Genomic DNA, 13253 nt, shown 5'->3' on the forward strand with positions numbered 1-13253 from the left:
CCCACCCCCACCCCCCAGGCCTACAGCTACCTCTCACCCCCCACCCCTCATTCCTCACCCCTCACCCTTCACCCCTCACCCCTCACCCCTGCCATAAGCATAAAAATAAAAACACGATGGCGAAAATTTCTTTCCTGTTAAACCGCTATGTGCATAGTGCAACAATACGCTAAGCTCGTGCGCATGTACTGCGAGATAGCTAGCCCAAAAATTGTTAACAAAAAACACTCCTAAAACTCAAACGAATGATGGCGTAGTGTGTGTAGCACCGCTGCCAATGTTTGCCGGGGCGCCACACTGGCAGCGAGAAGGAACTCACCAGTCCGATAAGGATCAACTGGAAAGCTGAACCCTGGGCTTAGACAGAACGGGCGTGGCAGGCTCCAGGGGAGACCACGCTCTACCCGGGGCGCTAAGGAGGGAAATCGAAGCTGTTGGGCGTCCAGCGAGAAAAATTCGCGAGGACACACCGACAATCCCCCCTCCCCGAAGACCCAACCTAGGCACGTAGAGCACGGGTCATCTCGGAGAGAGAAAGGGGGGGGAAGAGGGGGGGGATAAGGGAGCCAGATACGCGGGAGTACCCTGGGAGTGAGAGCTCTCATTCATGGTCGCGAGACCAGGGGAAGCCATAACGGGGAACGGGCACACCAAGGCACTAACTTCATCACTCATTCGCCCCGCATTAGGTAGCGACCCCAGGTTCAGAGCTAGGCTTCCCGACAGGGAAGGGAACCCCCAGCGCGCAGGCGGGGCCCACGGTAGCCTCGTGCAGTACGCGATACCGAGAGCTGGGGGAGAGGCGCGCCACGCCAAGGGGGAGAGAATGGAGGGGGGAGAATATGCGTGCTCGTTTTTCTTCGAAAGCAATTTTTTTCTCTCTGTGGGAGAGTGGAGAGAAAAAAAAACTCGACCCACGTAGACAAGGAGCGTGCGCGCGCCAATGGCCGCCTCCGTGACACTCCCACCTCCTGGGCCGGCGCGGAGCAGACACTCGTGGAGATGGCAAAGGCGCTGGGTGGGTCAATCCGTGTCAAAGCGACGCAGCTGCCGCGTGCCTACGACGCGCTCACGTACCCCTTTCTGCTCGTCTACGTCTGGTCAGTGGCCTACTCGTACCACCACGACGGCGAGGTGTACGTCTGGCTGCAGATGATGGTCATCGTGCTCGTGGTCCGCGCGGTGATCGCCATCGGCGACTCTTCGGCGCTTCCCTTTGGCGTCGACCCGATGGCCCTCCCGCTGGCAAGGTATCGTCATGACGTAGCCAAGTATCGCCCCGATGCGGCCCGAGATGGGCCGGGATTCTGACCGACGCATAGCCAAGGTGGCCCTCCCGCTGGCGCGAGGTACTCGGAGATCAACGAGCGGCAGTGCAGCGCGGTGCTGCAGCGGTTGACCGGATTGGACACGGAGCTTCACCTGCCGCCCTCGGCTCGTCAGTCCAAGGCACAGCTCAGTGTGCTGTCAGAGGGCCGCCGAGAGGGCTCGCTCTCTGCTTGATAACACTGCTCACACGCTCTGCACAGATGGCACAGCCTACTGTGCGGCTGCCACAGCTGTCACAGCGTTAGGCTCGCCCTCACTGGCCCTCAGTCACTTGTGCTGCGGCTTGTGTGAGCGACACTGCTCGGCGACTGCCGGCACACTGTGAGACCAGGGGTGAGGGTGTGAGGTAAAACCACGCTACCAGCGCTTGGTCACATCGGCCCCGAGAGGTCAGATCCTTCTACTCGTTGATGGCAACACTTGTCTACGCGCTGGACCGGCGCACACATGCACATGTGCATGTGCATGTGCGTCGCGAGTTTTGAATTTAATTCGTATTCCGACTCGAACGATAAGAAAGCTCAGAAGTCTGCACGTCGCACTTACCACTTGACACACACACACACACACACACACACTGCTCACCCACGCGCACCGGGCCTTGCACTTTAAATGCCGTGGGGCTCCTGTCGTTAGACGTGGAGACGCGAGGGTTGCCCCCCCTTGCCCCACCACCTCGTGTGTGTGGAGAAGTTTACCTTACCTTACCTTACCTTACCACTTGACAACACCGTACTACTCTGATGATACACAACAACTGGAGGGGGAGACATGCGGGGAGATGCAACGTTGTGGTATGTGGTTCGTGCTGTGGTCCGATCGCCGGAGCGGGCCTCTCGCCTCAACTCTCCGGCCTGGGCCATCGCCCTCAAGCCTCGTTGGCGTGGAGCCTCGGCTTCTCGGCTCGGCAGAGCGGGCACGCCCGGATCCCAAAGTCGAGCGCCTTGTACGTGCACCGCGCGCAAAAGTGGTGCTCGCAGCCGGCGGGTACCTGACGGTGGCACTCTTCCACGTCTCGCTCACGCTGAGAAAAATTCTGAAACGCCGTGCAGCAGAGTCGCCGACGAGTCGGTCCGCGTGCTTCCTCGTGTCCCGTACCGTTCTCACACACACACACATCCATAAACTCACTTTGGCCTCACTGAAGCGATGCCTCAATCCTGAATCCTCAGATTTTAGATTTTAGGACGCTGTCTACCCTCTACTAGTCCTAGAGCCTCTAAATAAATAAATAAATAAAACGGACACCTCTCTACTGTGAGATGGGTAAAAAGGAACAGGCCCCCGCCCTTGCGATCTTTGTGCAGGGTTCTTTGTGGGTCCTACTCCTAGTCCTAGAGCCTCTACCGTCGCGCACATTTTCGATTTTGGCGCCAAGCTGCACAAGCCCCACAGATACCGTTCGAAAACGAAAGACATAGCAGACACACACACACACACACACACACACACACACACACACACACACACACACACACACACACACAGTGACACACACACGCAGTGACACACACACACACACGCAGTGACACACACACACTGCGCGCCGGACACCCACCGAGAGGCGAGAGTCCTAATTGTCCGCCGCGAGAGGGGGAGGGAGGGGAGGGGGAGGTCCATCGAGATCAGGGAGGGGGGGGGGGGCACGAGCGAGAGGGAGGAGAGCGAGAGCACGGCAGGGTGGGAGAGTCGGCATATCCGCGCGTCGGCAGTGGCGCGACTGCTGGCCCGGCGGCCTGCGCGTCTCCAGCTCGCCTCCTGCCCGCCCTCGCGCCCGCGAGAGAGTCCTCACTGCGCCGCCTCCACCTGCTGTCCGCCCTGCGCGCGGCTCGCCCACCGCGCCGTGCAGCTCTCGACGGCGTTGAAGGCGGCCACGGCGCCTATGTGTCCCATAGTGTGAGTTCGGCCCCGTGGGTGGTGTGGCAGCAGCTGTGCGGCGTACAACCCTGCGTGCTGAGGAGGCCAACCTTGGGACGCGGGTACGGAATTGTGCAGTGTCTTCAGAGCACCGCGTGAATACGAGGGGCTGCGAGTACAGTGAGTACAGCGCAACACAGAGGAAGACCGGGGAATGCGTGTCAAGAGCACATGCACATGTGCATGCACATGTCCATGTGCATGCTCAGCATCTAGGCCACGCCGCCCTCCCCGTCCGCAGACCCCTTGTACGAGTGGAAGAGGTCCGCCTCGGCGGAGCAGACCTACAGGAAGGTTCCAGGAAAGGTCCAGGAGGTCCGCCTAAGCGAAGCAGACCTACGGCAAACAAACAGCCGAGATGCTGCCGAGAGACCGCCGCCTCACTCCTCCCTCCTCTCTCCCCTTCTCCTCCCCTCTGCCTCGCCCGCTCTCCTCCCCACGTTCTCCTTCCCCGCTCCTCTCTTCTCCAGACCTGCTGCGCGATGCACATCGTCAGCCCCATCCGCGCCTGCATGCAGCCGGCGTCGTCCGACCCCTTCTGCATGCACGCCGACAGCGCCTCCATCGCCGACGCGCAAGCGGAGCGCACCGCCGCCGCCTCGGAGACTGCAGGCGGCGGCGGCGCCGCCTCCGCCGCCGCCCCGCCAGCCGCTGGCGCGGAGACGGTGGAGTCGCTCGTGGCGATCGGCGTGAGCGCCTCGCGCAGCGTCGCGACGACGCCCTTCTGCAAGACCATCCTCGCGCGGTCGAGCAGCTCGCCCGGCGTGTCGCCCGCAGGCCGCACCTACCGCACCACCCACAGGACTGAACCCACGCTGGATTCGGTACTCTGGGGGGTATGGGACAAGCCGCACGTCCATCAGGATGGTCGGCACACCGTCTGGGTCGTGCAGCGAGGGCAGCGGCCCCCCCGCCTCCCTCGAGGCGGACGCGTCGTAGTAGTCGATGATGTACCGCACCTCCGGGTTAGGGCTGGGGTCAGGGTCAGGGTTAGGGTCAGGGTCAGGGTCAGGGTTAAACGTTAGTACCGCGCCTCGGGTTGGGGTCAGGGTCAGGGTCAGAGGTTAGGGCCAGGGTCGGGGTTAGGGGTGAGGAGCAGTCGATGATGTACCGCGCCTCGGTCCCGCACCGGTCGACGGTCCAGTCGTGACGGTCGAAGGGGCGCGGCGCGAGACCTAGTCCCATACCCCCAGAGTACCGAATCCAGTGTGGGTTCAGTCCCATGGGTGGTGCGGTAGTACCCAGCGCCGTCTTGAGTCGCGCCTTTGGCGACAGTTCAAACGGGCGGCCCTGGAAGCGCAGCAGCGACACCTTGGCCGGGTCGCACGTGTCGCAGTGCAGCCGCTCGTACTCGAGCACCTGCAGCTCGCGTGGGGAGGTGTGGGGAGATGTGGGGAGATGTGGGGAGATGTGGGGAGAATGAGGATGAGATCGCGGCCGAGCTAGCAGCTCGGAGGGGCGTGTCGGAGGACGCCGTCGTCGCGTAGGCTCCCCCGCGCTGCTAAGTGCCTCCCCTTGTCTGCAGCCAGGCGTCCGTGCCACGTGCGTGCCCCGTGCGTGCCCCGCCCCTCGCGTGGCGATGTGTGTCTTCGCTCTTCCTACCGAGCGGCGCCTCGGCCCAGCCCTTCTCGTTCATGTTGTTGTGGATGGCGATCACCGAGGGCATGGCGGCCGTGTCGACGCCGTCGTCCTTGCCCTTGCGCACGAGCGCGTTGTAAAACTGCTGCTCCGACGGGTACACCCACCGCTCGGTCGCCCCCGCGCGCCCCTGCGGAATGCTCGACACCACGCGGCTCGTGTCGAGCACCGCGTCCTGCCCAGCCGCGGGCTGCTGCGAGAGGACGGGCATGCGGTTGTCCGGGTTGATGTCCGCCTCGCCGTCGCCGCCCGCCGCCGCCGCCGACCGGCCGGCCCACGCGCTCCACTTGCTGTGGTCGACTGGGCAGCCCGATGCCTTTGGCGGCTCCGCGGCGGCGGCTCTGCCGGACGGAGCGGCGCCGCCGTCGGCCCTCATTGGACAGGCGGAGGGAGGAGCCGCGGCGGCGCCCGCATCGGGCTTTGACTGCGACTGGGACTGGGAGGAGCCCATCGGGCGCGGACCACTGCGAAGTGCAAATTTCTGGCAAAATTTCTCGCAAATTTCGCGCGGGCCAGCCCGCGGATTTTTCTTCTTTGCTACCGTCCAGTCAAAGTGTGTGTGAAGTGTGAAACCGCCAATGGCAGTTATCGGTTGTGCGGCCGTCGCCGCGGCTCGCCTCTGCCGCGGCGGCTGCTGCGCGCACGCGGCGGCGCCGCTCTCTCGCGAGACGGCTGGCGACGCGGCTCGCGCGGCCGACGTACGCTGCGCTCGTCCGACCGCCCGCGGCGTGGCGTGCGCGGCGCTGCGCGCCGCTCTGCGAGCGCTTCTGCGCTGCTGTCACACTGCACTGTCTCTCTCTGGTGCTGCTGCTGGTGGTGATGTTGCTGCTGCCGGTGCATATGCTGCTGGCGCGGCGCGGCTCTGCGACTCGGCTCGAGACGCGCGTCGGGAGCATCTGACACGGCGGCGTCGGGCAGGTTGCGCCTCTCTCTGGTGCTGCTGGTGCTGGTGCTGCTGGTGCTGCTGGTGCTGATGCTGCTGCTGGTGCGGCGCGGCTCTCCGACTCGACTCGAGGCGCGCGTCGCGGCAATCTGACGCGGCGGGCGGCGTCGTGGGCGGCAGCGATCGCGGCTCGACGGTGGAGGCGGAGGGTGGTGGCTGTGGTGGATCTTTGAGTTTATTTCATGATGGACTGCAAGGACTGGGGGCTCAACCGGGAGGCAGGGGGTTCGACCAGGCGACGGAGGACCGTGGGCCATCGCAGGGACCAGACACCCTCCCTGCTCCACACGTGTGCACACACCCTCACCCTCTCCTCCCTCCTCTCTCTCTCTCTCTCTCCTCTCTCCTCTCCTTGTCTGCTGTCTGCCTGACTCAGGCGCAACCTGCCGATGCGAGATTGTGTGTGGGCTGCTCCTAGGGGGCCCTGTGCGATCCGACGGGTAGGGGGGCTGTGCCCGGGCGGTGTCCGGTGTGGAGTCTCTCTCTGATCCCACCTGTGTTGTTGGGTGTGAGGTCGGGGAAGCTTTGATCCCAAGGGGGGGAGCTGATCCCACTCGTAACCAACTCTCAGGGGCAGTAGGTGGGCGAGCTTCAGGCGCGCCCATCTCGATCGACAAGGCGTCGCTACGCGCGGTCTTCCGCGGGGGGAGCTTCGTCGACGCACGACGGGTGCGGGAGCGCGGCGCAGCCAGTGCCGTGGCGATGCCTCCGGCTGTTTGCGGCGGGCGGCTTGCTGCTCGCTGCATGGCGAAAAACTCGTCTCGCCACACGCCAAGGGCTTATGCTCTGGCGAGACGTGAGGCGCATGCGCCCAGGATGGGAGGGGGCATGCGTAACGACGCTGCTAGAGATGCCTTTCGGGGCCCAGAGATAAAACTTCTGTGATGCCATGCGTGACCTAGTAGTGTCCCCAGCTATGGACGTGTCCACGTTGGAGCCAGGTGTGGTGTGGGCGCGAGAATAGCTCCGCCGTTCATGGAGGCAACCGATGCGAGTCGACTGGTGTGTGTCGTCGTGGTTTCGTATCAAGAATACTCACTCACACTCCAGTCATAACCAGGATCGCTCTACTGGCAAACTTCTGGCTGACACGCGCGCCCCGTCGAGCCTATACGGCGGGCGCGCTGCGGTCGCACGCCTACCCAAGTCATATGCCACGGCGTGCGATGACAGACGGAGCCGAGCTGCTGCGAGGCGCGAGCCTGCTGCGAGGCGCGAGCCTGCTGCGAGGCGCGAGCCTGCTGCGAGGCGCGAGCCTGCTGCGAGGCGCGAGCCTGCTGCGAGGCGCGAGCCTGCTGCGAGGCGCGAGCCTGCTGCGAGGCGCGAGCCTGCTGCGAGGCGCGAGCCTGCTGCGAGGCGCGAGCCTGCTGCGAGGCGCGAGCCTGCTGCGAGGCGCGAGCCTGCTGCGAGGCGCGAGCCTGCTGCGAGGCGCGAGCCTGCTGCGAGGCGCGAGCCTGCTGCGAGGCGCGAGCCGGCTGCGAGGCGCGAGCCGGCTGCGAGGCGCGAGCCGGCTGCGAGGCGCGAGCCGGCTGCCCGGCGAGCCGGCTGCCCGGCGGCCGAGCCGTAGCAGCAGGAAGAGCCTCGAGGAGCTGGCTTTCGCGTCGCGGCGGCCGGCAGGCAGAGCTCAGCTGGACTTGGCGTTGGTCTAGAGCACCAGCACGTCGTCCAACAAAGCATGGCCCACCGGCCGGCAGGGCGTGTACCGAGCTGAAGCTCCTGCGACCGGTGCCTTCGGCAGCGGCCACGAGCGGCTGCGGCCGCTGAGGAGCTCCAGGTCGGCCACCATGGTGGCCGCCGCCGGAGGCAGCCGCCATGGAGGGACGCCCGCCGTTTCGGTCTCTGAAAAAGAATTTTACAACAAAACTCCCTCGCACGACATGGATCCCTTTTGTCAGTAGCAGGAGAACTAGGAGAGCGCAACCAGTAGGAGGCCCGCGCCTGCCCCCGTGCCGCCGGGTGCAACTTTGTCCTATACGAGAGGGGAATCCCTGGGACCCTGTCGTGTGGGTGAACCCTGCCCTGCTGCCCAGCCCCCTCCGTGTCGCGATGCGCTCCCCCCGCTCCCGTTCCCCTGTGTCCCTGATCGTCCTTACAAGATCCTGCTCGCGCAGGTGGGGACCCTGTCCTTCTCCCACCCCTTGTTCGGACTCTTTTATTTTATTTATTTACATGATCCAGAATCACATCTTGATCTCCTCTAAGCTCCCAAACTTGCCGTACCCACGCCCCCCCACAAGTGATCCAGCCTGCTCCAGACTGCTCCAAGTGGCCCGTTTCGGTTTCGCTCGCGCGACCGTGCCGGGGGGGCGCGGATAGAGCTCCAAAAGGCGTCGCTGGGACGCCTCCTTGCCTGGACGCCAGTCGTCCGGACATCCTCGCCGCGCCCAGCCCGGCCAGGGATGCCCACCTCTCCTCGCAACGCTCACGGTGAGGACGTGCCGGGCGTCTCCGCTTGGCTGCAGCCTCAGAGCTTTTTTACCCTCCGCTGTGGTGGCTGTAACGGCCGCCTGCCGCCGGAGAGGTTCTCGGTGATGCAGAGGAGGGCGAGCGAGGAGCTTCGCCGGTGCAAAAGCTGCGCTTCGCGAGGCGGCGCGTCATCGCGAGGCCGAGACGACGAGGGAGCGGGGGGAGCCACGGAGCGCGTCACGGGCCCCATCACGTTGAGCGAGGTACTGCTCCTCGAAAAGGTCGTCGGCATTCTTGGCGACGACGAGTATCTGCTCGGCGACCTCAGCACGGTGAGCAGATAGGCCCTGCTGACCTCGGCCCCCGACCTCGATACCTCACCCGTGCCTCACGTCCCTCTGGCAGCGCCTGCGCCTGCTCAAGCTTCCCGGCGCTGTACACTCAAGCAGCCGCGGCAAGTCCGTCCCACTTCAGCGCTTCACGTCGGGGTCGCTCGAGAGGCTGCTACAGCGTGCGATGGGCGGCGAGGTGCGGTTGCGCAAGGATCAGCGCAACGGCGCGATTGCACGTCCGCATCGGTGCGCCGCGAAGCGAGCCGATACGGCCGCTCCTGTGTGTGTAGGCCACCTCGTCACCCTCGTCAGCCTCGGTGCGCTGGGCGGCAACAAGCGAGGCGCGGCGGAGGCCAGGCTGGGCTGGCTTCGGGCGCGGGCGCCAGAGACGCAGGCATTATCGGCGGCACCGACGCCGTCACCGGCGGCAGCACCGCAGCGTCCAGGAGAGGGTGGGGCCTTGCGAGCTGGAGCCCCGGAGTTCGTCCCTGGCGCCGTGCCGCTGCCTGAGATCCCAGAAGTGTGTCCCAGAGTCTTCGACCTCCAGGAGCTCTCGGCGCAGACGGTCGCTCTCCGATGGGGGCTGCCGCATCGACCGCCAGAGTCGGCGGACGATGAGACTACCGAGGAGACGGCGTCTGTCTGCACGTCGGAGGCGTCCTACTTCACCACGCGGTGGTTGCCGGCGGACCTCGTGTGAATTGTTTTGGTAGTGAGGGTGAGATGGAGAGTGTAGCTCTCAGAATCTGGTGTGAGACCACAGCTGTCATGAGGAGCCGTTTAGCGGAAATAGCGGTAGGGTTAGTTGGGTTAGTTTCGTTGTGGCTTTATGACCACTGACTGTGCGCACCGCTCGTGGATCTGCATCTGGCCGCAGCGCCGACGCGCAAGACCCAGCGTCCCGCACACCCCACGCGCTACAGTGGGTTTCGGGCATTAAGAGAAAACAGGATCCTGTGGCACGCCGCCGTTTCTAAGCCTTTCCACCCTCCTCCCCCAGCCCACGCCGTGGTTTCTTAGCCCCGGCCGGCACTCAGGACCGCTGGGCCGAGGCATTTTTCCGTGCGACGTGCGAGGCGCTATCGCACCCGAGCGGCTGTCGCCAGGCGCTTCAGGTCGGCGGTGCTGCGCGCGCGGCCGTCGGCCAGGCACAGCCACATGTCCTCCTCCTTAGCAGGCTCGCACGGCTTGCCGTCGAACTGCGGCTGGCGCCCGCGACGATGCTTCGCCCAGGCCGGGCACGATGGTGCCGCGACGAGCGGCGTCGAGGCGACGGCCATCGATGGGTCCAGAAGACTTGGAGACACTTCTACCAAAAAATCGAGCACAATTGCGTTACATGGGCATGGCCGGGGTTTCTGCACCGAACGATCTTACTTTCGGTCTATCGAAAGTGTTGATCGATAAACAGCGAAGAAGACGCCTGCGCAAGAGAGGAGCAAGGCCACCTTTGGGTGCGACTCACAACTTGCGCGGCGCCCGACTCCCCCGACATATATGCGCGCTGCAGCCTCGGCCGGCATCGCGCGCGAGGACTCGCTCCAGTCGGTCTCCAGCGCGCTGCTCGCGCTCCTCGACGAGGGGCCGGCGCCCGACCCGGATGCCGGCGAGGTCCTCTCCTTTGACGGCCACATCGAGGGCGCCTCGTGCAGGCTGACCCCCGTGCGATGCGGCCTGCACGACGACATGCTGACTGTTCGCCCTGGGTGCAGCGGCAACCCGCTAGCCCTGACGCGCTCGTACACGTTGTGCGACTCAAAGTGGATCACGGGCTTCCTCCCGTACTTCATCACCACCTATGAGACCGGCGAGGTCGAGTGGGATGGAAAGGTCTTTGAGATGCCACTACTGCACGCGTCAGGGCGCCAGGCTTGGTTTCGGGTCACGGTCTCGGTGGACAGGGGTGACCCGAGCGGCTTCCGTGCCGTTGCTCGCTCCATCAGCCCCGACGTGTGCTTTGCCTCATCGCTGCAGTCGTCGCTGTCGTTTGGCGCCAGCCTCGACGGCCGCGAGTCGCCCCTTTCCGTCAGCCTCGGGGAGGATGCGCCCATGGGGTGGAGTCTACTGACCATCGAGTCGATTGTAGAGGCCACCGTCGGATCCTCGAACGCTCCGGGCCCCGCGGCCAAGGCCGGCTGGTCGGCGGAGGAGGATGAGATCATCATGCGCGCCGTCTCGAAGATCGGGACCATCTGGAGGAAGATCGCCTTGATGCTGCCTCCCTTGAACGACCGCGGCGACCGCCGCACCAATCACGCCGTTCGCAACCGCTGGCTGCGGCTTGAGAAGCGGAAGGACAAGGAGCCGGCAGTTTGCGATATTCCTCTTTTGGGAGCGGCACCGGCATCGGCAGACCGAGGCGGCGACATGTGGTCGCCACAGGAGGACAAAGCCATTGACGAGGGGGTGCGAGATGGCCTCTGCTGGAAGGCCATCGCCGCCACGCTCTGTGGCCGCTCCGCCAGCTCGTGCCGTAGCCGCTGGCTGCGGGAGCGGAAAAGGCAGCTTGCTGCAATGGGAGTGGCGGCGAAGAACGCGGGCGAGATCTTTGCAGAGTCCCGCCGCATCGGGCTCCACTTGCCCGATCGATCCGATAAGAAGGCGGGTGCCGCTGCGAGCGGGCCGCCGAGCAAGGCTCTGATCCCGACGCCGGTCGCGATCGACACGGCCGTGACGCTCAGCAAGTCCACGGGCAGCCTCTCGCAGATCGCAGAGTACATGACCAGGCTGCTCGCCTTGGGGTGCAGCGGGAAGCCGCTCACCGACCGGTATTCGCTGCTGTTTGCCGTCCACGTCGTGATCGACGTCGCCGAGGCGCAAGACTGCCACGGCCTGAATGCCTTTGCGATGCAGTCGGCGTGCCAGCTCGGCTTCCCATTGAGCGCCGTGAAGCCCAAGGAGGGGCCGATTACCTGCTCCTCGCCGCTGCGAGTCGCCGTCCCAAACGCCGTCTCAGACCTCTTCTACTCGCCCTGCATGGTCAGCGTGCGTACACTGTCGGGCTCCAACCTCGAGGCGAGGCGGCTCGTCGACGATGTGCTCGGGATGCACGACGGGGCGGGCGCGCAGCAAGGCCCAACCCCGAACCAGCACTTTGCCGAGTACGTGACCGCGCTCGGCGGCGACGGGATCCCAGACCTGTGGTCCAAGCCCGGCAAGCTCCTCGAGCTCTTCTTCGATAACGTCCCCGATCGCCAGCGATTCGCGCGTCTGTTCTCTGAGGCGCTGAGCGCCCCGCTGACGCCGATCGACTCGTTGTGCAAAGTCGGCCAGACGCAGGCCGACAGCCCTTTCATGCTGGCGCTGAAGCGGGACAGCAAGTATGTCCACGCCCTCTCGGCGCTGGGAGTCCCACTCTCGCCGGGGGACGACGACTCCGAGGTGGTCGTTCCTCACACGGCCTTCATCCGGCGCTGCGTCACGAGCGCCGCCACCTTTGTGGTGCACGTGCTCTCGCCGTTCGGGCCCGGCGGAGCGGGGCGCTTCGACTTTGAGATCGACAGCCTCGTGCAGCGCAAACGCCTCCGAAGGCCTTCGATAGAGCGCGCCTACGACGAGCCGGGGACAGACCGCACGGCTCTGGGCAGCAAGGCGGCGAGGGTAGACTCCTCTGGCAACACCTGCACGCCTCCCCTGCGCACCGACGTCACGCTCATGGCGTAATCTCTGCGGACTGCGCTGTCGGGCTACGCTCACCCCTCATGGGAGGCGTCACATCCCGCGGGCTGCGTTGTCGGGGTCGCACCGCGCCGGGCCATACGCATCGGCAATGTGTCTATTGCAATAGAGCCGTTCGCCGCGGCACCCCTCATGCCTCAATCTCGTCTTCTCGTGACAGCGAGTAGAGAACCGTTCCTCTCTAGCTCTCTTATCTGCCCGAGGCGCGGCACAATCTGCGCAGGTATACCTAGCTTAAGTGTGCAGTCTCGGTGTACACTGATGTTTATTGCGCGTTAAATCTCAGACAAGATTTCAATTAATATGGCCCGACAGATTCCGAGTACCGAGAATCAGACACGTCAGAGACAGACACAAAGTGACTTCACTCAAGGCACTGCAACAGACGGCGGCATCAATAATCAAAGTACGGGAAGGGAAAAGGAAGGGACTTGAGGCGGAGAGGAAGGAACGAGTAGCCGCGGAAACAGAACGCCTGAAAGAGGGACAGAAGGAAAGGAAGGAGAGGATACGAGAAATGGAGTGGGCGGCGAATGCGTGTATTTGCTGGCGACGGAGGCGACATCGACAACGTGAGGCCGAGGAGAAGGTAAGGGAAGAGGCAGAGAGACGCCTCGAAGCGGGGAGAGGCAGAACGACGAGAGCGATGGGGATGACACTCAAAACGACCCACTGCGAGCTCGAAGGCGAAGGCCAGCGCAGGAAACGCGGTGACAGGAGCGACGATGCGGCGAGCGCCGGAGGGAAGCGACGACAGCGAGGGGACGAGGACGACGAGCAGAGAGGAGAACAGACGGCGAGCGGCGCACGCGAGGGCGACCACGCAGGAGAAAACAGACGGGGCGAGGGGAAGGAAACGCGGCCCGCCAGGAAGCGAAGGCAGACGGCAAGATACGTCGCCGGACCAGCGACAGGAAGCGCAGGAAAACAAAAAGAACAAGATGAGGAGCATGGAGACGAGGGAAGGCGCGAGGCGCTCCGCCAACAAGCAGCAGAGGCGACGGCGAAAG

At 64.6% G+C, this 13253-nt stretch overlaps 3 protein-coding genes across 3 annotated transcripts; 2 read left to right on the forward strand and 1 right to left on the reverse strand.

Annotated features, from left to right (window-relative positions):
• Positions 1–3458: 3458 nt before the first annotated feature.
• Positions 3459–5335, reverse strand: EMIHUDRAFT_465131 (putative holocytochrome c synthase; the record flags this gene model as incomplete). Its single annotated transcript, XM_005763557.1, has 6 exons — positions 3459–3530; positions 3719–4030; positions 4101–4218; positions 4376–4421; positions 4488–4605; positions 4904–5335. 6 exons carry the CDS (start codon positions 5333–5335, stop codon positions 3459–3461), a joined length of 1098 nt encoding a protein of 365 aa, XP_005763614.1.
• A 1685-nt stretch (positions 5336–7020) lies between these two features.
• EMIHUDRAFT_41601 (hypothetical protein) lies at positions 7021–7374 on the forward strand (the record flags this gene model as incomplete). The annotated part of the gene is made up of 1 exon (XM_005763558.1): positions 7021–7374. A coding segment is annotated over one exon (354 nt), but the record flags the coding sequence as incomplete, so codon positions are not given.
• A 2619-nt stretch (positions 7375–9993) lies between these two features.
• EMIHUDRAFT_465132 (hypothetical protein) lies at positions 9994–12545 on the forward strand. Its single transcript, XM_005763559.1, has one exon. The coding sequence runs from the start codon at positions 10063–10065 to the stop codon at positions 12226–12228; it is 2166 nt and encodes a 721-aa protein (XP_005763616.1). The 5' UTR covers positions 9994–10062; the 3' UTR covers positions 12229–12545.
• The last annotated feature ends 708 nt before the right edge of the window (positions 12546–13253 follow it).

The sequence above is a fragment of the Emiliania huxleyi genome, assembly GCF_000372725.1.
Source record: "Emiliania huxleyi CCMP1516 unplaced genomic scaffold EMIHUscaffold_63, whole genome shotgun sequence".
Classification (NCBI taxonomy): domain Eukaryota; phylum Haptophyta; order Isochrysidales; family Noelaerhabdaceae; genus Emiliania; species Emiliania huxleyi.

Coding starts and splice junctions, on each gene's coding strand:
- EMIHUDRAFT_465132 (XM_005763559.1), top strand. CDS start 10,063: ATGCGCGCTGCAGCCTCGGCCGGCATCGCGCGCGAGGACTCGCTCCAG.